The following is a 22,741-nucleotide window of genomic DNA, read 5'->3' as shown; positions in this document are numbered from 1 at the left end:
AAGTGCTACTGAGTTAAACTCAAATACGTAAAAAGAAAAATGTATTTCTTTACACAGGAGTTTTACTTGTGATGGACAGCTGGTAGCCTTACCCAGCCCCCGGAGTTCTAGATGGCAGACCCCTGGGTTGCACTGGTGCCTCGGATTCCCACAGGGCAGTATGGGACATTGAGTTCCTCATCTCTGCCCCATTGGGTTTTGTGGGTGATGCCAGGAGGTGCTGCGTGGACTGGGGTGGGGTTTCCTTCTCACCCAGAAGTGCTTTTGGGCCACGTGTGTGGAAGACTGTAAAAGGGGCTTCCTTTCTCACAAGGACAAGCCAGAGTCAGAAGGAAGGTGGACAGTGCTTGTGAGTAGGAGTGGAGGAGGCTATGAGAGACAGAGAGAGAAAGAAAGACAAAGAATTGTGCACTATACAGTGTTTTATTGTACTTGTGGCTGTGATGATACACAGTACAATAATAGCGACTAAGCTTGGGTTTTCTTCATCTGCTAGCATCCTCCTCCCTAGCTTTTCTGTTTTGTGCACATATTAGGAAACTTTTGAAAGCACAAAGAAACAGTTTTATATACAAGGAAGCTTTCCTTGACTAAAATGGTACTTCGTCAAGCAAAGGTTATTTGAGGAATCATGTAACTCCATAAAGTGCCATGAATGAGCCCTTATTTTTAAAAGGGTAATCTATACATTCTACATCAGGGGTCGCCAAGTCCGGTCCTGGAGGACCACCATGGCTGCAGGTTTTCATTCTAACCCTTTTTAATTGAGCGCCCTGTTTGTGCTGCTAATTAACTTCTTGTGAATTCATTTTAATAGAATTGCTTGTTTAAGATTTGTTCTCCTGAATTTCTTCATCGTTCCTCTGAATTGCTTCGCTTTTTTTCCTTAAATGGCACCCAAACACAAATGAAATGTGAAGTGAGTGAGCCAACAGAAGACCAACTAAGTCAGGGCCTCAGGTGCCAATTCCTGTCGTTAATTAAACCCGTTCACTAATTTAATGGCTATTTGCTGCTCTCGTGGTGCATTAGCAGACATTTTTGAATTTGTTGATTTTCTCTTTTCTATCGACATTCCTGAGACCTTCATCTTTCTTTATTTTCAGATATTGTATGATAGACACCAGGGGGGTATTTTCCGTACGTCGCTTAAATCATCCGAGATCAGATGTCTCATCTTGGATGAGTTAATGCCGGTGAAACTCATCCAGATAAGTCGGTTTTTCAAACGCAGCTGTGTATTAGATTAGTGTAGCTGGATCTAATCATCCGAGATGAATGTGCACGCCCGCGCTGAGTGAAAATCCCATATATATTGAGTCTAGAAAACATGATCAGGCTCTCTTTGATAGGCTATAACAAAATGACGAAAGAACGGCGCATTTTTTTTTCACACAAGCGGAGCAAGACCTTTTATTCGAAGGACATGAAGAATTTCAAGATTTAATATGCACAAGGGGTAACACTGCAAAAGCAGCCCAAACCAGAAAAGACAGCTGACAAAAAGTGGCCGACAAATTAAACACTAAGTAGTGTGCATTGTATTTACTGAAAGCAGCATTTCACTTCCTATGTGTCAGATTAATTATTATTTAATATGTCATAATTCCAGATCAAACGTGAGCACAAGGAGAACATGGGAACAGGTTAAAGTGAAGTACAAGAATATACTTCAAACTGGTAAATATTGGTATATAACTATTTAAAGAATTGTTGACATAAAGAATCATATATAATGTAAAGAACATTAATTTTAAAGCTAATAAGAAGGCAGACAAGCAAAAAACAGGTGGAGGTCCACGCGGTCCAGACCTAACCCCTGCAGAAGAGTTGGCTCTCCAGCAAAATGCCCATCGCCCTGTTTCTGAGGGCATTCCAGGGCAAAGCTCCTCCTCAGAACCAGTGGCAGGATGCAGTGGTCACTTCATTTCAGATAAAGGATGGTCATTGCATATATTTGTCCTCAATTTGTGCCATAGGTAGGTTCCATATAACCCTCTTTTTTTTGGGTCAGTTGCAGGGAATGTCATATCCCTTGAACCTGTGTCTGACCAACGACATATTGACGAAGGTCAAATATTTGATGAAGACACTATGTCTGATTATTCATCGGGAGGAGAGGTACATTTTCCAAATAATGTTTGATCAAACTCCACTCTGATCAGTCCTATGTGCCCCAATCACATTTGGAAATCCTGGTAATGAGAATGTTAGGCTTATTGTGAGATTCTTCATGGAACCGTGGGTGTTTTTGCCTGTGTATTCCCCATACCTGCAATGGCATGAAACGCCTCTTTTATTGTCTGCACACGCAGGTGTCCAGGAAACACTATGAAAACCCGAAGGAAATATGTCAGAGCCAAACAGACTTTACGAATTGCCTGGCAAACTGCACTTTTAGATAGATTTTCCGCATCGCCTACAGTATATAAAAAAGTGCCGCTTGTAAAAAACCTCAAAGCAATGCCTACTGTCTGTGTGGTTGTGAGAGCCCGACTTCACCGAGTTTAACTTCGAATATAAGGTCCTAATACATTTTTGAGGTACAATATTCCCCCTCGGCTAAAGCAGTATCTTTCGAAAAGAATTTCCTCCGGGAGCAATAAAGGATCTTGCCGATTGTGCAAACCCTTCTCTATATGAAATTCTCGTCTTATAATTTGCATACCAATATCAATTGGTCGCTCATTTATGAACAGCGAAGTCATGACTGAATGAATTCCACGCACGGACACTGATTAAGTGTGTGAGCTAATCCTTGTTTACATCGAACAAACCTGCTCCGAGCAGGTTTGAGGATTTGGATGTGCTGCTATGACAACACTTCCAGCAAGAGTTTCGAAAAACCGACAGATCCAGGATCAGGCCAAATCATCAACAATTACATCCGGCTAAACGAGTAATCCACATACGAAAAATACCCCCCAGTTGTTTTGGCTCATTTTGTTATTGTTTGGCTGCTAATTAAGGAAAAAGAAACAATTAAGGGGTCTGAGTCATCAAGAGCAAATCAATTAAAATGAATTCAAAAGAAGTTAATTAGCAGCAAAAACAGGTCATTAATTCAGAAAAGGGTTAGAATGAAAACCTCCAGCCACAGTGGTCTTCCAGGACCGGACTTGGCGACCCCTGTTCTACATGTTTGCTGACTACTGCTCGGTGTGCAGTATTCATGGTTCATCATCCATCCACTGTTAATATTAATGTAGAGCGAGCTGGATACTAACAACTGTGCATGGACTGGAGTGAACATCAGCACAGAGGAACTCATTTGCATTAAGGACTGCAGGTCACAATGGTCAGGCAGTAGTAATCACGCCACAACAGTAAATTCTGGAAAAGCAGTAGCTTTTTCCAAAATAACACCTCCACTACTTCTCAGCCTGACATAAGCACTTCATTGTGAAAGGCTGATTAATCATTTGCAATTCCATTTCATTTTCTACTTTCATTTTTCTCAGTATGACACATATGGTACGGTGCATTCAGTTGATTCAGTTCCTTGTGCACCAGTGATTTTTTTATTTCAGTAGAATTGTTTTCTCAGTTTCATTTACTGTACTTTGTCAGGAGTATGTAGTGTTTTTCTTGGTGGTTTTATATAAAAGATTATGCAATTTTCATTTGTACATTCACAAATGTCCACAACTGTGCTATGATACCAACTTCTACATTCTCAGACTTGCCATGTCAGATTTTAATAACTTTTTAATTACCCTTTTATTAGGTTATTGCATGCCCTTTATTAGGACACAGATTTCTATTTATTAGGTTAATAAAAAAACTTGATTTCTCTAAAGATGGCACAAGTAATGTATGGATTAGTATGAAAAGTGACAAATTAAAAGATATGTCAATATATGACTCTAGAATCAGCACAGGCTTGACTAGAATTTTAGAAGAGGAAAGAGTACACCTCTAACTCTGAAGAATAAGAACTTACTTAATAAAAATTTAAGATTAAATGATACAACATTTATTTCTATAGCACATTTGCATCCATAGGTTGTACCTCAAAGTGCTTTATGAGACATCAAAGAGAAAGTTATAAGAAAAGAAAAACCAAATAAGATTAGGCAAGAATAATAATGTAAGAAATAACAAAGACAATATCATAAATAAATATAAATCCATATGATCTTATAAAAACTTAGATATGCAGTATAATTAGTAGAAGGGTAGCATCCTAATTTACAATATCAATTTGTAAGCTTCTAAATACGAGTCCGTTGATAAGGTCAGATGGCCAGGAGGACCAAGAAAAAATCCAGTTATGATGGAGAAAAAACAAAATCTGCAAGGGTCCCAAGGCCAAAAGAGCACTCAGCCCCCACTCTGCATTCTCCTTACCTTAAATGTGCTTAAATCCCTCCTCACTGTTTCCAGGCTTTGTCCCAGGGGATCCGCTGCAGTCGGTTTTGTGGATAGCTATGTCACGCACCTTCATTCATTGGATTCCAACCATACCACATCAGGCTCAAGGCAAGAATAAGCTGCTGGCCTATATATCAACTTAAGTATGTCCCATAGCTGATGAAAACTTCTGCAATGTTTATTCTAAATAGCTTGTTCTATCTCATCCCATAGATGTTGGATTTGGTTGAGGTAAGCGGTCTAGGAAGGCAACTACAAAGGTCATTGACACATTCCTGGAAGTTCTCAAATGCTATACGATTTCTGGTACAAGATTAGGCAAGTGCTTTTAAATCAGCAAGCATACAGTAAAAACCATGTTTGCAATTTTTTCAAATGCATGCCTACCTGCTCATAGTTCACTCTGTTGGCTCTTTGTCACCTTGCTGAAATATCTGGAAACTGTTGTGTTGTCTTTTTAGATTTTGAGCCCATTGGCTGCACAGACAAATGACTGGAAATATGTTTTTTCTCCAAGTCAGAATTTAACTGTCATTTTGTTGTTTGTGGACGCTCACACCAGGTGGTGTTTAGATGGTTTTGTCTTTTGTGGGACATTTCATCGTGTCTGCAATTAGTTCTCACATTCACCTGTTTGTTAAGTGGTAGACAATGGCATAATCATGGTAGTAAATCAGATGCCAAATTGGAACCTTATTTTTGATCGATTTCATCGTTTTTAATATGATTGATTGAGTATTTCCAGAACTTTTAACATGATATTTTACTAATCACATTTTGTGACTTTATGAATGCAGAAGTGGCTTACACATACCTAAAGTGTTTTATCAATTACTCCATGAACTTGCAATTTGCAAATACAGTTATTCATACTTAGGATCTCTTGTTTGTTTTACTTTAATTATGTACTCTGAAAAGTGTACTGAAAAAAACTGAAACTGAGATCTGTGTAAAATATGATCTGTACTAAAGCAGTAATCACTCATTAATTTTACTGAATGACCCAACAAAGCAGAAAGTCTCGTAATACTGATTCATTGGGTATTACGAATAGCGGGCTGGTTGACTTTAATCATTGAGATGATTAATTTTGTGATATAAGTCACGATTACAAGGGAAATAATTCATTTAATAGTACATGCCACAGAAAATGACTGCGGAAGTATTTATAGGATATCTTGATGTTGGACAGCCATATTTCTTAAATTAACTAAAAACTGGTCAAGTTGTGCAAACAGAAATAAAGATGGTGTGTCATATTTAAATACTGAAGGATAAGTTTACATTTATTTCTTTGGTTGATGCCGTTATCCACGGCGACTTACAACATTTATGATACAATTGGTTGCGTCTCTTTGGGTTTTGCAGTTGGAACACAGTCAGGTCAAGTGACTTGCTCAGGGTCACGCAATGTCAGTAGTGGGATTTGAACCCACAGTCTCAGGACTTGAAGTCCAAAGCCATAACCACCACACCACCCCATTAATGCTGAGTCGTTCTTTCTCTTTACTCTGTATTAATAAAGCATTAATCAAAGGCACTGATTAAGCCTAGAAGCAGCATGACTATTGCAGTTTCCATAAAAAGATATCAATGTAATGTTAACCCTTCCTAAAAAAGAAGTATAAAGCCAAAGCAAAAAAAAAAATTAAACATCAAATAATCAAGTTGTAGTTCTATAAATACCCATTTAGTTCTGAAACTACAGTTTTTTCAAAAACTTGAGACATAAAAATAAAAGTTACTCCCATTAGGGGTTGCCACAGCAGATCATCTTCTTCCATATCTTTCTGTCCTCTACATCTTGCTCTGTTACACCCATCACCTGCATGTCCTCTCTCACCACATCCATAAACCTTCTCTTAGGCCTTCTTCTTTTCCTCTTACCTGGCAGCTCTATCCTTAGCATCTCTCCTCTGCACATGTCCAAACCAACGCAATCTCGCCTCTCTGACTTTGTTTCGTCCAACCTGAGCTGACCCTCTAATGCACTCATTTCTAATCCTGTCCATCCTCATCACACCCAATGTAAATCTTAGCATCTTTAACTCTGCCACCTCCAGCTCTGTCTCCTTCTTTCTGGTCAGTGCCACCATCTCCAACCCACATAATATAGCTGGTCTCACTACCATCCTGTAGACTTTCCTTTTCACTCTTGCTAATACCCATCTGTCACAAATTACTCCTGACACTCTTCTCCACCCATTCCACCCTGCCTGCACTCTCTTTTTCACCTCTCTTCCACAATCCCCATTACTCTGTACTGTTGATCCCAAGTATTTAAACTCATCCACCTTCGCCAACTCTACTCCCTGCATCCTCACCATTCCACTGACCTCCCTCTCATTTATACACATGTATTCTGTCTTGTTCCTACTGACCTTCATTCCTCTCCTCTCCAGAGCATATCTTCACCTCTCCAGGGTCTCCTCAACCTGCTTCCTACTATTGCTACAGATCACAATGTCATCAGCAAACATCATAGTCCTCGGGGACTCCTGTCTAATCTCATCTGTCAACCTGTCCATCACCATTGCAAATAAGAAAGGGCTCAGAGCCAATCTCTGATGTAATCCCACCTCCAACTTGAATGCATCTGTCACTCCTACCGCAGACCTCACCATGGTCAAACTTCCCTCGTACATATCCTATACAACTGTTATGTACTTCTCTGCCACTCCCAACTTCCTCATACAATACCACAGCTCCTCTCGAGGCACCCTGTCATATGCTTTCTTCAAGTCCACAAAGACGCAATGCAACTCCTTCTGGTCTTCTCTACGCTACTCTATTAACACCCTCAGAGCAAACATTGCATCTGTGGTGCTCTTTCTTGGCATGAAACCATACTGCTGCTCACTAATCATCACCTCACTTCTTAATCTAGCTTCCACTACTCTTTCCCATAACCATGCCGTGGCTCATCAATTTTATTCTCCTGCACATCCCCCTTATTCTTAAATATCGGCACCAGTACACTTCTTCTCCACTCCTCAGGCATCCTCTCACTTTCCAAGATTGCATTAAACAATCTGATTAAAACCTCCACTGCCATCTCTCCTAAACACTTCCATGCTTCCATAGGTATGTCATCTGGACCAATGGCCTTTCCATTTTTCATCCTCTTCATAGCTGTCCTTACTTCCTCCTTGCTAATTCATTGCACTTCCTGATTCACTATCTCCACATCATCCAACCTCTTCTCTCTCTCGTTCTCTTTATTCATCAGCCTCTCAAAGTAATCTAAAATAAAAGATGACATTAATCTTTATTATATTATGCAAGTATTTACACTGCAAAAAATTTAATCTGAGCAAGTGGAAAAGTATTTATATCATGATCTTAAATTTAATTTTCCTTATTGTCAGAATTATTGACTTATCAAAAAATTTGGGCACACAATGGGAATTGGATGCCATCATGAAAAATCCCCTCCAGGAGGCACTGTCTTGGAGCACTTTTAGCCACAGGCTCATTCCACATATGTGTGCTAAGAAGCACTTCTGGGGGTCTTTTCTGGCAGCTGCTATCAGGTAATTCAGTGCTTTTACCCGACACCCAAACTAAATGCTGATACTCTTTCAGTTCATTTTGCAATTTTAGCTTCATTTGCAATTTCTGCGCAATATACATGATGCACTGATTGGCTGCGTGATTTGTTCTGTGAGTCTGTATCCCTGTTTTTTATATTTCTGCTGTCGTATGCATCTAAATTTCCCATTGGAACTAACAAAGTTTATCTAATCTTATTAACACTGGATGGGGCACCAACTCATTCCAGGACATGCTGCTTCAATGCATGTGAAGCAACAACCTTGACAACCTTTAAGAAGAATCTGGATGAGGTTTTGAGGCAGCTTAGCTATAAGCTAAACAAACAAGCCTGATGGACTGAACGGTCTCTTCTTCTTTGTCAAATTTCTTAATGTTTTTAGGCGAAACATCCTGCTCCATTGTACCAGATCCATTTGGATTTGCCACCTTTTGGGATGTGAGACCTTGGGAAAACGTCAACACAGACACAGGGAGAATGTGCAAACTGTAGAGCAACTGGGACCACAGTAGGATGTGAACTCTGTGTCCTGCACAGCCTCAGTAATACTAAGAGAATATTATTGTTCTGGTCATTTTGAGCTTCATAAGCACTGCAAGGGAGTTTTTAGCAAACATATTAAAAATGGTTTACCAGATAAACATTTACTTTTATTTTAGAGAAATGAAAATGAAATTTAGTAATTAATTGGAAGTTAACAAAAATTGGTTTTGCTATAGTTTACACTGTGTGTCGAGTTCTATTATCATCAAAACAAGAAGCTGTTTGCTCAGTCTGCCATCTTATTTAATTTTTTTATTGATTTAATAAACAAAGCTGTTTATTTACTGGATAGGATAGTGTATGTTCTTGGCTAAACCTCAACGATTGTTTTTTTTTTTTGAGTTTGCATTAATAAGATGGACAAGCTACACAAATTACCTTTTAACTGTGAGACCCTGCAGACTTGCAAAATAATTATGTTGTTTTGTGCTTATTGTGTGTTGTACTTTTTTGGAATTCTTATTTCTAAACATATGTGGTTGGACAACTGTGACCCAGAAATGGGATTTAAAAATATATTCATGTATGTTCAGAATATGAAAACCATTAGCCCCTTTTGTGTATGCAATTTGTGAAATGCAATTTGCAAAACGCGGAGGTTAACACTCTGAAGGGATTCTGCATGCCATGCTTGCATACCTGGAGCCCCAGCAGATTCACTGTTTGGATGACTTTCCCAGATGAGGACAGGAAAGACACCCAGAGACTGGACAAACCCAACAAAATTTTTTAATAACTAATATCAGGCAATATAAGAAAGATCTCAGACAAGGGACAGTCGCATCAAAGCTCAAAAGGTTAGTCGTATACATTAAAGCTACATAGACTTTTCACTTGCTTCATATCAGTCTCATGCTGATGTATTCTGTTTCAGTCGTCAGACCTTGAAAGTGGACACAATGCTTTCAACTCCTGACTAATTGTGCTAAATTAATTAAAATGCAAGATTTTCAGTTTAGGAATGTTTCCCGGACACTTCCTTAAAAGACAAGACTGGACCATTAAAGAAACATGTTGACTGAATGAGACTTATTGAGGGTTACACCAACATTCTGAAGAGTATCCGATGGAGAAAGAGTACAGTGCTTTCAGGAGGGTCTGTGGTTTAAGAAGCAGAAGCCAGTTACTAGATATTAGACTTGGTGAGGTTGAGTTTAGGATTATGTTCATTCATTCATGTCGAGATAGCAGAAAAGCAGCAGTAGATCTGGGCTTGAACTGATGTCATCAATTAAAAATCGGTGGAAAAAGCTATAGAGTGTAGAAGTCGGGATGAGCCACTTAGTTTCTCGGTTATTTTAAAATGGTCATTTATTTATTTTACTTTTGGGACCCCAGGAACATACTCAGCCTTGACCCGGCTAGCACACTCAAAAACAGTGACAAGTAATAAAGTGACTCAAAATGAATAGATACAGAATACATTTAACTAAATGAAGAAAGCAAAAAACAATCGATAAACACATCACATGAATGCAGAACACCACCCTAATTCCCCCGGTGGTGATAAATACTAAACAAGCAGTAATGATAATAATAATACATTTTATTTATATTGCGCCTAACACTGCACAATTTAAACCGAACAAAACACTAGGCACTAGACAGTAAACCATCAACTCTAACAGCACAGTCCAAATACAGTTCAGAACAGAAGGTGCAGGTGACGAGGGTGAGAAGAATGGAAAACCCCTGTGAACAGCCCTCTGAATGAAATGTGTAGTCTTGTCCTACTAGAATCCAGTTGCTGCGTGAAGATTTGATGTGGTTTGGAGCACTCCCCAGACTAAGACTTATCCAACCAGGACAAAATTACACGAACAAGCAGGCACAGGATAAGCACTTATGTCCAAAAAGATCTGCAGTCCATTGTGGTTGTATTTGTAATCCAATAGAGAGTGAAGCATTGAAAAAAATAGACACAGATGATCGCAATCCTTCTTGTGGTCTTTTGGCTCCTTTTCAAACATAATGTTTAATCATTCGTTTTCCCAGCAACCCCTATGCCACTCTGAAGTTACCCAATGGTGTAATACTACCAGGGCTGCTAGGATTTGTAGGCCATTTAAGTAGCTCCTCTACAACAGTTTATAGGGAATGGACTAATATCTATATAGGAAGAATAGAGATTTGTATAGATTACATATTTATATATAGAAATGGAGAACATAAACAGAATAAGGTGGTTGCTCTTATTTCCTCACTGCTTCAGGAGCTGCAGTGTATATGTATATGAATACATATTGGTCCCTTCCCTAAACTAGGAGCAGCAAATCCTCAAACAGAGAAAATGAATCATGTATCTTAAAATACAGGGGGTCCTCGGGTTACAACGTCTCGACATACGACGTTTCAAGTTTACAACACTCACTCCCATAAAAACTGAGACGTGAGAAGGAATAAAGATAAGGATTTTTTTTTACACTTATTTTTTCTGTTACTACAGTACAGAGTACAGTACAGTATATTTATGTCCTTTTCCTTTTTCTGTGGCTTAGTTGTGTTTTTATGTTCTAGATTATGATTTTGCAAATGTGTTAGGATAGGTTCGTGACTTATGCTAGGGTGTGTTTCGACTTACACCAAAATTCGGGTTACATCACTGTTGTAGGAACGGAACTGTGTCGTAACCTGAGGACCCCCTGTAGCTGTGTTTTTATTCCTAAGCTTTTGACAACCTACCAGGTGTATTCATCAGAGGAAAATGATTAGACCTACAGGAATCAAAGGTAATATACATATAGAAAATGGGGATGGGGGTTATAAGAGGGGGTTAATAAGACGGAGTTCAGAGGATGTTGGTCATAAAGTCTTTCATTTTTTGAGTGTTCTTCCTTTTTAAGCTGGGTTGAAATCCAAGTGTCTATTAATGGTGTTTTCATTTGATAGCCATGATTCAGCCAGCATTCTTAGTATTAGCCCTGAATTTTACTTGCACCGTGTCCCAGTTAAACGTGTCTGTGGTAGTACTTGTATGTGCGAATATCAGAGACCGTGGTTCCTTCCTTCTGATGGCATTGTGATGTTCCTGTATATGTGCTGTGAGTGTTTTAGATATTTGTCCCATGTATACAGCTGGGCATTCATTTCATGGAATGCTGTATAACTGCGTTTCTTGTCTCTGTGGTTGATTTTTTGCATTTGGCATTGAAAAAGACCGTCTACAAAGTATTCACAGGCTTGTGTGCTATACAATACAATACAATACAATTTATTTTTGTATAGCCCAAAATCACACAAGAAGTGCCACAATGGGCTTTAATAGGCCCTGTGTTTTGACAGCCCCCCAGCCTTGCCTTTCTAAGAAGACAAGGAAAAACTCCCAAAAAACCCTTGTAGGGGAAAAAAATGGAAGAAACCTTGAAAGGCATTTCAAAGAGAGACCCCTTTCCAGGTAGGTTGGGAGATAGATAGATAGATAGATAGATAGATAGATAGATAGATAGATAGATAGATAGATAGATAGATAGATAGATAGATAGATAGATAGATAGATAGATAGATAGATAGATAGATAGATAGATAGATAGATAGATACTTTATTAATCCCGATGGGAAATTCACAATCAAAAAAAGGAGGTAATACAATACAATACACAGAACAGAACACAAGTAATCTTCAATACAATAGAAATATTATAAGTACAGAGCAGAATTCAACAGTAGATGATATTATGTCTATTACATCTAGTTATTTTGATACCGGATCTGGAGAGGAAGCACACTGACACCTCACAGCTTGTCACATGCTTAGGAATAAAAGAAATATTTTAAAATACATGACTTATTTTCTCCCTTTGTGGATTTCTAGCTAATTACATATATATATACAGGTTGGCGCAGAGAAAGTTTTCAATTGACGTTTAATGCACAAATAAACACATTACAAAATACATTTAATGATGGGTTCTAAACGAGGTCACATGGGTCCCAGACAACTGCCCCTGGGTCACCAACACCTAGTTATATATACAGTATATATTATTAGTATATGAGAAAATGGAGATTTATACAGAATATATGTACAGTGGGGCAAAAAAGTATTTAGTCAGCCACCAATTGTGCAAATTCTCCCACTTAAAAAGATGAAAGAGGCCTGTAACTTTCATCACAGGTATACCTCAACTATGAGAGACAAAATGAGAAAAAAAAATCCAGAAAATCACATTGTCTGATTTTTAAGGAATTTATTTGCAAATTATGGTGGAAAATAAGTATTTGGTCACCTACAAACAAACCTTCTTCTGTAAGAGGCTCTTCTGTCCTCCACTCGTTACCTGTATTAATGGCACCTGTTTGAACTCGTTATCAATATAAAAGACACCTGTCCACAACCTCAAACAGTCACACTCCAAACTCCACTATGGCCATGACCAAAGAGCTGTCAAAGGACACCAGAAACAAAATTGTAGACCTGTACCAGGCTCGGAAGATTGAATCTGCAATAGGTAAGCAGCTTGGTGTGAAGAAATCAACTGTGGGAGCAATTATTAGAAAATGGAAGACATACAAGACCACTGATAATCTCCCTCAATCTGGGGCTCCATGCAAGATCTCACCCCGTGGGGTCAAAATGATCACAAGAACGGTGAGCAAAAATTCCAGAACCACACGGGGGACCTAGTGAATTACCTGCAGAGAGCTGGGACCAAAGTAACAAAGGCTACCATCAGTAACACACTACTCCGCCAGGGACTCAAATCCTGCAGTGCCAGACGTGTCCCCCTGCTTAAGCCAGTACATGTGCAGGCCCGTCTGAAGTTTGCTAGAGAGCATTTGGATGATCCAGAAGAGGATTGGGAGAATGTCATATGGTCAGATGAAACCAAAATATAACTTTTTGGTAAAAACTCAACTTGTTGTGTTTGGAGGAGAAAGAATGCTGAGTTGCATCCAAAGAACACCATACCTACTGTAAATCATGGAGGTGGAAACATCCTGCTTTGGGGCTGTTTTTCTGCAAAGGGACCAGGACAACTGATCCGTGTAAAGGAAAGAATGAATGGGGCCATGTATCGTCAGATTTTGAGTGAAAACCTCCTTCCATCAGCAAGGGCATTGAAGATGAAACATGGCTGGGTCTTTCAGCATGACAATGATCCCAAGCACACCGCCCGGGTAATGAAGGAGTGGCTTCGTAAGAAGCATTTCAAGGTCCTGGAGTGGCCTAGCCAGTCTCCAGATCTCAACCCCATAGAAAATCTTTGGAGGGAGTTGAAAGTCCGTGTTGCCCAGCGACAGCCCCAAAACATCACTGCTCTAGAGAAGATCTGCATGGAGGAATGGGCCAAAATACTAGCAACAGTGTGTGAAAACCTTGTGAAGACTTATAGAAAACGTTTGACCTCTGTCATTGCCAACAAAGGGTATATAACAAAGTATTGAGATGAACTTTTGTTATTGACCAAATACTTTTTTTGCAAATTTGCAAATATATTCTTCAAAAATCAGACAATGTGATTTTCTGAATTTTTTTTTCTCATTTTGTCTCTCATAGTTGAGGTATACCTATAATGAAAATTACAGGCCTCTCTCATCTTTTTAAGTGGGAGAACTTGCACAATTGGTGGCTGACTAAATACTTTTTTGCCCCACTGTATAGTATATGAGGAGTATATAAGGAATACGGAGAACAGAATCGGGTGATTGCTTGTATTTTCTAGCTGTTCCATGTCCTCGAGTTTGATTCCCAGCCTGGTCCCTGTCACAAGTCCCTTATGTCTACGTGGCTTTTCTCTTTGTATTTCTGTCTCATGTTGTCTTCTTGTCAATATGACTTTTCTCCATGTACTTCTGCTCCCTTTACAATCCCAAAAATGTGTGTGTAGCTGCAAACTGGTACAGTGCTGAGTGTGGATGTGTGCCATCTTGTTCTTTATTTAGTTCCTTCAGCTTTTCACAGCACTGCATAGAGAAAGACATTTAGTATAGTATATGTATACGTTTTTGACTGTGAAGTGAAAAAATGCATGAGTGGATAGATGTGCTTTGTGTTGTACACCTCCTTGAATACCAAAGTACCTGACTGTGCACTTCATCTTCATTTCAATTTCATGTGCTTGTGATTTATAAACTCTTTTGGATAAAAGCACCCTTTAAATATGTAAATACAAATGCAATGTTTCCAAATAATGAAAGTAAAAAAGGCAGAATATTTTACTTATCTTATAATGTTGTAAAAATAAAATATAATGACATTATTTTGTTCTTTCATTTGAAATTAGGTCACAATGAAATTATTCTTTGCTTTTCTACAGTATTTTCAAATTGGCTGGACATCCTGCAGTGTGAGAGTAATAACTTAGAAAAATGCCATTCAATAAGTTATTTAGCTTTAAATTCGCAGAGTACAAAAATAACAAACCGAAAAGGAAATCTGAAACAGAGCACATGTGTTTGCACAGCAACAAATTCCGATCATAGTTTAAATTAAGTATATACATTACAGGCTAATATTCTTCATTGCCTATGCTACACTTTGTTAATGAGTCTGACCTAAATATTACAGAAGAAGCAGAACTTAAATGTTGCCCTCCATAAACAGAGGATGAATTCCGAACTTCTCAAGCTTCTACACAGAAAACAATAAGTGAATGTAGCAAAGTCTTGTGGTACTCCAGTTGCAAACTATACTGCTTTTTATAAATAACTTAAGAGAACAATGGCCATATTGTTTACATATAAATATAAAAAGGACAGACAACCAGTGGCTATCTAGCCCAAACTGACTCACCTAGTAAATCCAAAATTTTGCCATTTATGAATGGTATGTATTTTTATTCAACAATAAATGTTAAAATCATAGAATAAAGAGTGCAAAAATGATAAATGTTGAATTCTCTATAAGATAAAAAATAGTAATTTAGGTAAGTTAAGGACATATACTCAAATACTAAGATTTTTGAGGGCAGTGAGTAACCTCATTAAAAATGAAAGACGTTTGCACACAGTGTACTTCACATTCTGTACTGAATATTCACCTTAATTTATGACGCTGAAATTTAACTCAAATTATGTCGCACTTCCTGAAAACTGTTTATTGTAATCAAGACTTTAATCATTATCATCTGTTGCTATATTACTACTTTGGAATCTGTTCAGTTTTGGCTAAACTTATCATGAGGGGAATGTGGAGGAAACCATTAATCTTTATGTCAAAAGAATACCTGTGAAACGCAAACAACATGGTGGCCCTGGGTCGGTGGAGGTTAATGGAATCTGACAACTGTTCCTCCACATAGCCTTTTATATGAGCCTCAAAAGCCCACACATTTTGAAATTATGGTTAAGTACAATCAAAGAAATATGTCTTTTCAAATCCAAATGGCTCCTGACTTAAACTTCCATGGCCACCACATGTTACAAAAGCCATATATCGTACAATCACTTGATATTTAAATGGTATTTTGGCACACTGTTTTCTAGCTTCACTGAATTTTAATTAAGAAATTCAAGGAAACCTAACATTCCAAAGTATTTTTACTGGCACTCTTGTCAATCATCTGCCATGGGTGAATACTTTTCACTCATTAGACTGTAACTGAGATTAACTGAGTTCATCTCACAAAAACGTTCCTCTGCAAAGGACAGAGAATACTCATTTAAGTCAGACGCATAACAAGTTACACTGCTTTGGGGAGCAGGCATTTTTTAAACATGAAAGTGTTGGTTAGCAATTTAGGATGATTATATTAATTGCAAAGACCTTCTTCCTCTCCATCAAATTTTATGAAAATCCTCATAGTGCCTGGAATATCGTTACTGAGCAAAGTCTGTAATTATAATAAGGGCTTGGATTACTTTTTTCACATAATCCTGCTTCCTACCCTCTGTGATTATTCTTCTTTCACTTAACTGAATTTCTTAAAATGTAGGCTTTCTTCTAAGTATATGCAGAAAAGGACTCAAGTTTGTGTTTAAGAAACAAATATTTTTAACAATTATGGGGCATTTTTGATTTTCAAAGAAGCACTTTAAACTAAGAAAAGAGTAAACCAATCTCTTACTATAGAAATTAGCTAAAAGAGTTTATAATTTACAGCATGGTGAACAGTATTATTATTATTATTACAGCTGGGTCACAACAATATGGTGCCCCAATATGTGTTTTTTTAACATTCTTAGCGTTAGACACGAGCGTCACTCAGGCTGTAAAACCTGTGATAAAAGTGTTAGTCCTGAGTGTCACTCAGGCAATGGTATAGACACGTCTCGCGTAAGACCCGAGGTTTACTTGGGCTGTAAAAGTGCCAACAGTGTTAGTGCCCATGGTCAGTGAAACTGAAAGTGATTCTGGGAATCCGAAAGTGACACTCGCACCACTCGCACATGTACAGTGTGAAGTCCATCCATCCATCCATTTTCCAACCCGCTGAATCCGAACACAGGGTCACGGGGGTCTGCTGGAGCCAATCCCAGCCAACACAGGGCACAAGGCAGGGAACCAATCCCGGGCAGGGTGCCAACCCACCGCAGACAGTGTGAAGTTCTTCTTCTTCTTATTATTATTATTATTAATATTATTTGTACCAGTATTATATTTTCTATACTTCTGACTTTGTACTTTTAGTGTTTTGCACATTTTACAGTAGAAAGATGAGATTAAATAAAAATGTAATTTTTCAAGCCAAAAAATGCAATGCTTTTTATATGTTGTTTTGAGAAAAAATGTAACAATAAGCAGGCTAATATATCACACTGATTATTTAAGGGCGTGTCTCAGGTTTACAAAGCTTTTATCCCAATCTTGAAAGTAATGAGAATATTGAACATATGCCGATATATGCGTAGTGCTATGTGCAGATGATCTTAAATTTCATTTCTTTGTATATTTGAGTTTTATATTATATGTGCCAGACTGTCGTTTACTTAAAACAGAGGTAATTTAGTCAGGTCGTGTAGATCATCACATTAACGTCATTTCATGTTATTTCCGTTAGGGAAATGCAGTGCTACTAGATAGATAGATAGATAGATAGATAGATAGATAGATAGATAGATAGATAGATAGATAGATAGATAGATAGATAGATAGATAGATAGATAGATAGATAGATAGATAGATAGATAGATAGATACCTTATTAATCCCAAGGGGAAATTCACATACTCCAGCAGCAGCATACCGATAAAAAACAATGTTAAATTAGAGTAATAACAATGCAGGTGTACAGAGAGATAATATCTTTGTATAATGTTAACGTTTACCCCCCTAGGGGTGAATTGAAGAGTCGCATAGTGTGGGGGAGGAACAATCTCCTCAGTCTGTCAGTGGAGCAGGACATTGACAGCAGTCTGTCGCTGAAGCTGCTCCTCTGTCTGGAGGTGATACTGGTCAGTGGATGCAGTGGATTCTCCATGATTGACAGGAGCCTGCTCAGTACCCATTGCTTTGCCACAGATGTTAAACTGTCCAGCTCCATGCCTACAATAGAGCCTGCCTTCCTCACCAGTTTGTCCAGGCGTGAGGCGTCCCTGTTCTTTATGCTGCCTCCCCAGCAAACCACCGCGTAGAAGAGGGCACTCACCACAACTGTCTGATAGAACATCTGCAGCATCTTATTGCAGATGTTGAAGGACGCCAGCCTTCTAAGAAGTATAGTCGGCTCTGTCCTCTCTTGCACAGAGCATCAGTATTGGCATTCCAGTCCAATTTATCATTACTATTTGTAATGATATTTTGATATTGATATATAAATTATTATTATTATATATATAAATAGATAATTTGTACTATATTTATCATTTATCAATACTATTTGTGTTATTCCACTGTTTTGCACTTTTGACTCCATAGTCATGACCAATAGTGATCAGTTTTATTTGTATTTCTTTAAGAATTTATTTTCCACACACCTTTATCAAAGCTTCAGAAAAGTCAATATATGTACAACATTTTTAAAAAAATGTAAAGTTAATGTGCACATTCAAGAAAGAAGTCTGTCTGGACTAAATAATTTGACCAAATTTAACCTGTGCACAATCGTTCAATGCAGCAATTCGGTGGAACATCATTCTCCCACTCTAATTCTAGGCCCAGAGCTGTAATCTTATTTTTCAGATTTTTCTCTGGGTGTTTACATTTCACAACAGCCTTATGCTGCAGCTCATATAGTGTTTCATATTCTTAGTGCGCTTTCATATGGAGTGTCTGTGTCATGACAGGTTGATTAGCACATGCAAGTAAGAATTGCCCTGTGTTCCATATAAGGCACAGTAATGATCTACTGTATAAACCTATAAAAGCACATGACTATAAATTTGTGTAAAATATGGAAATGCATCAACAATTGATGTGGTATATATTTCGCTCACTAGATTTTTAAAGGATTTATTGTATATCTTTGCTTTATTTTTATAACAGACTGTGTAGGTGTTAATGGCTTTCTAGAGTATATTAGTAGGGCACATAATTGGATGGTTACTGCTGGATCTGTTCCAAACAAATAATGACCCACATTTGTAAATGAAGAGCTTTTCTCACAGGCACTGATGAGAGGGGAATTCACTGGGAGCACCACACAGGTTACATTCATCTAAAAAAGTGCCTGAATGAATCCTCCAGATCTTCTTTCTAATCTTGTCTAGTTTCTTCCTACGGACCTGAAAACCATTATGTGGACTCTGGAAACACCCTGGTCAGTAGAAGTACTAAACAGTAACATAAAATAACATAAGATTGTCAAAATTACTTCATCTAATTCTGGGTCGGAGTGTGAGCTGAAGCCTATCCCACCAACAGTAGGTATAAGTCAGGAAACAACCTTAGACATGGTATATGTCCATCACAGGGCCCGATCTAATTTAGGCTCATACTGGAACTACCGATGAATCTAACCAGCACATGTTTGGGGCCATGAGAGAAAAGCTAGAGTAGACAGAGGAATATCCACACAGGAGCACAGACAGGACCAAATCCTGGATAGCACCAGTACTTTGTACTGTCCACTCACACATGCATCCACACTGACACAGGGCCAAGATACAGCTAATGAACCTAACACTCTATACAGTATATAAAAATGTTATGTGCTTGGAAAAATTGGAGAAGTATGTCTTTTCTGTGGCTGAGTATCATCCTCAGAGTTACCAGGAGGTAATCCAACAGATCTAATAAAAGCACTGGAAGAGTTTCTATCATTAAAAACCTGTGGTCTGGCCAGTGATCACATTTCATTTGTTATACGTCTTATTCGCATTAATACCCAAGCATGTTTCCAAGCAGCTCTTTTTGCTAGATATGTGTTTTTAGTCAAACACTTAACAGATGATTGCTTCATGTCTACATAGCAGTTGTAATCTGACAGATATGTTTCCAGCATCCATCTCACTGAATATAAATCATATAAACTTATTACAATTCAGTAATATTGTCTGAAAAACAAAGAAAATAGATCATTCTGCAGTTTATGAAGCTGAGGTTTTCTGATGCACAACAGGCACAATCACAAGCATATCCTTTGTTTATATCCCAAAAATGTTCATATTAGTTCAACCAGCCTTGCTAAATTGTGTGTTTAGGTGTCCATTATGCACCATGATACCATGATTTACATTCTAAAATGGAAAAAGCAAGTTCAGAAGATTAATAGCTAGTGTGTGTGTAAATAAAGTTTATTTATGGTAATATAGAAAGATATATGTAAATATAGTTTATTTATGGTAAGTGTTCCATTTTAAATTATTTTTGCATACTCAAGGAAAATGTGTGTATTTCCACATGTATGATTAAGAAATGTATATTCAGTATGTTTTAATGTTTGTCTTTTTTCCAGATCCATGGTAAATAATAAGCTAGAACAACTTCCAAAAATGAGAATGTGCTCAGAGATGCCACTTCTAAACTGGGTGTAAGTGATCAGCTTTTATATATTTATTACTAGTTTATACAAGAGTAAATCCAAAAATAAAGGTAATTCGAAAATTACACAGTAGCCAAAACAGATAGAAGCAGATGCGGCACAACACATTCACAATGGCTTATGGGTAGTTCAAACACACAGCACAGCACTTGCCGTTAGTCTAGTTGACACCAAAATCAAATGAACATGGCTGTTCTGCTGCAGGGTTACACCATTATTGAAAAACATGGCGTAGTGAGATTTCGTTGGGCAGAAGGAGTGAAACCTGCTGAAATTCAACTCCAGACCACCACCTGATCAAAGTTCTGTGCGGCTGCCCGTGATTTCTGAATGAAAGAGGATACCCCAACTTGTCCCAAAACCCACTTCATTGAATCCTCTAAGACAAAGTCTAAGAAACACAAAGAACAACTTAAGAACGTTTATGTTAGGCAGAATGCCAAGTGAGGGCTAAGTGGGCTTTGGCCTTGAACCCTTGCAGAGTTTTTTTCTGTCCATCATGGCTTTTTCACTTATAATTGGACTGTCATTTAGAAACTTTAAGGACTGTACTTAAGGACTCTGCTTCTCCTAATTATATCCGGCATTATTTATTTGTCTTTTATGTACTATTTATTTATTATTATTTCTTATCTAATTCTAACTTGTTCTTCTTTGCATGTCACTGCGTCTTTTGTATGAAAATGTGCTAAAGAAATACATATTGTTGTTGTTACACTTCACCAAAGGATGCTGGCTTGAGCAGATCGGTAAGATCTTTGGGTACCCATCTTGTGCAAACTTTACGGTACCCCAAGTCATCTTGCACTATGATATTGGTTTAATGAAGGCATTTATTTGCCATGTCGGTGTAGGCTTGTGTGCATAATGTTGATGGTGGACCACATCAAGCTTTGTCGGTTACACTTGTTTTTCCCGCTTTGAACCTTTCAACCCACTCATAAACATTTAACTGAGTCAACGTCCTTCGGTGAATTTCAGCAGGTTTCACTCAGTCTTTCCAATGAAATCATACTATGCCACATTGTTCAATAACGGTGCAATCCCATGTTATTTCACCTTGGCTTCAACTAGACTAATAGCAGAGTACTGCACTGTGTCTGCTTGAATTACCCATAAGCCACTGCGAATGCATTTTATTATGTCAGCTTCTATCTGTTACAGTTACTGTATAATTTTCAATTTGCCTTTACTTTTTGATTTAGCCTCATCAGTCAATAAGGCTGGAAGACTGCAAGATCAATCAATTCATTTGCAACTTTAAGAGATGTGGACTTAGTCACTGAGCAGCAGATCAGCAGGAGGTTCTGCAGTCCACACTGAATGAATGAAGTTTTTTAATCATTTGTCAATTTCATTTAAGTTTGGCATGAAATTATTTCTATCCTTTTCCTAGATTTTTTCTAAAAAGCAATCAAACCTGTTGTTCTTATGTAACAATAGGACGGTGTTCGCCAGTAGCTTCCTGTTAATTATAAAACTCCATTACAGACTTGAATTTATTCTGTTACTTAAATTCTGGGGCCCTGCGTAATCAGCATAATTACCACCATGTTTATAATTGTTTTTAATTAGATTGCTGGTGAGAAATTGTACTTGTTGTTTTCAGTATTTTTTTAATTGCAGTTTATAGACACAATTCCTGTAAAATACTTTTGATTATCGGCAGTCATAACAAAATTTAAGTTAGAAAGTGTATGTGTAACATAACATTCAGGTACATTTAAGGACTTAGTTTTAAAAGCTGGAGTATTTTTATTTATTTCATCAAAGAGACATATGTTACAATATTTTCTTAACAATCAATACGATTTAATAATATTGGTGATTATTAAATGTAATTACAAATGAGAAGTACCTAAAATCCATGCTTCTTAATATCATTTTACAATAACATATTAAACATTTTGCCAAAATACGCTTGTGGTGGCGCAAGGGACATAAAAGTAGCATCAATTGATATACTGTTGTTTGTTTTTGTTTTGGAGAGTCTATAGATAACTGTAGCTCCTATTTCTTAAAAATGAAATGTTTGAAAGAAGTGCACAATGGAGAGTTAAAGATTTACAGTATATTGAAGGTCACATTTACACCACAGCAGAGGTGGCAATAAATTTCTGACTTCACACGAGACCATGATGGTGTTTTAAATATGTGTACCGGGGGTACGTGTTTTGTCACCAGGACTGGCTATCAAACCTGAAAAAGAGGAAAATATACAAGCTAAATTTTTTTGGGAAATTTAAAACACATGTACAGCACACTCTAGTTCAGATAAAAGTGTACCAATTTGCAGTGAAATCTGTCCACTGGTAGCCAGGTTAAGGACAGACTAACTGAAAAACATGACTACAACAATAGGTGCTTTCACGTTTAATGTGAACACATCTAAACACAGACAAGACTTAAAA

General features: G+C 37.7%; 1 protein-coding gene across 1 annotated transcript in view; it reads left to right on the top strand.

The window, feature by feature from the left end:
• The window catches only part of rxfp2b (relaxin family peptide receptor 2b), a 312,780-nt gene that overhangs the window by 197,492 nt on the left and 92,547 nt on the right, over positions 1-22,741 (top strand). Inside the window, exon 10 of the mRNA XM_028800786.2 lies at positions 20,244-20,318. Coding sequence (XP_028656619.2) covers positions 20,244-20,318 — 75 coding nt within the window. The remainder of the gene's footprint in view (positions 1-20,243; positions 20,319-22,741) is intronic.

Source organism: Erpetoichthys calabaricus, chromosome 4 (genome assembly GCF_900747795.2).
Source record: "Erpetoichthys calabaricus chromosome 4, fErpCal1.3, whole genome shotgun sequence".
NCBI classification, from domain to species: Eukaryota; Metazoa; Chordata; class Cladistia; order Polypteriformes; family Polypteridae; genus Erpetoichthys; species Erpetoichthys calabaricus.
This window is presented reverse-complemented; position numbering and strand designations above follow the sequence as displayed.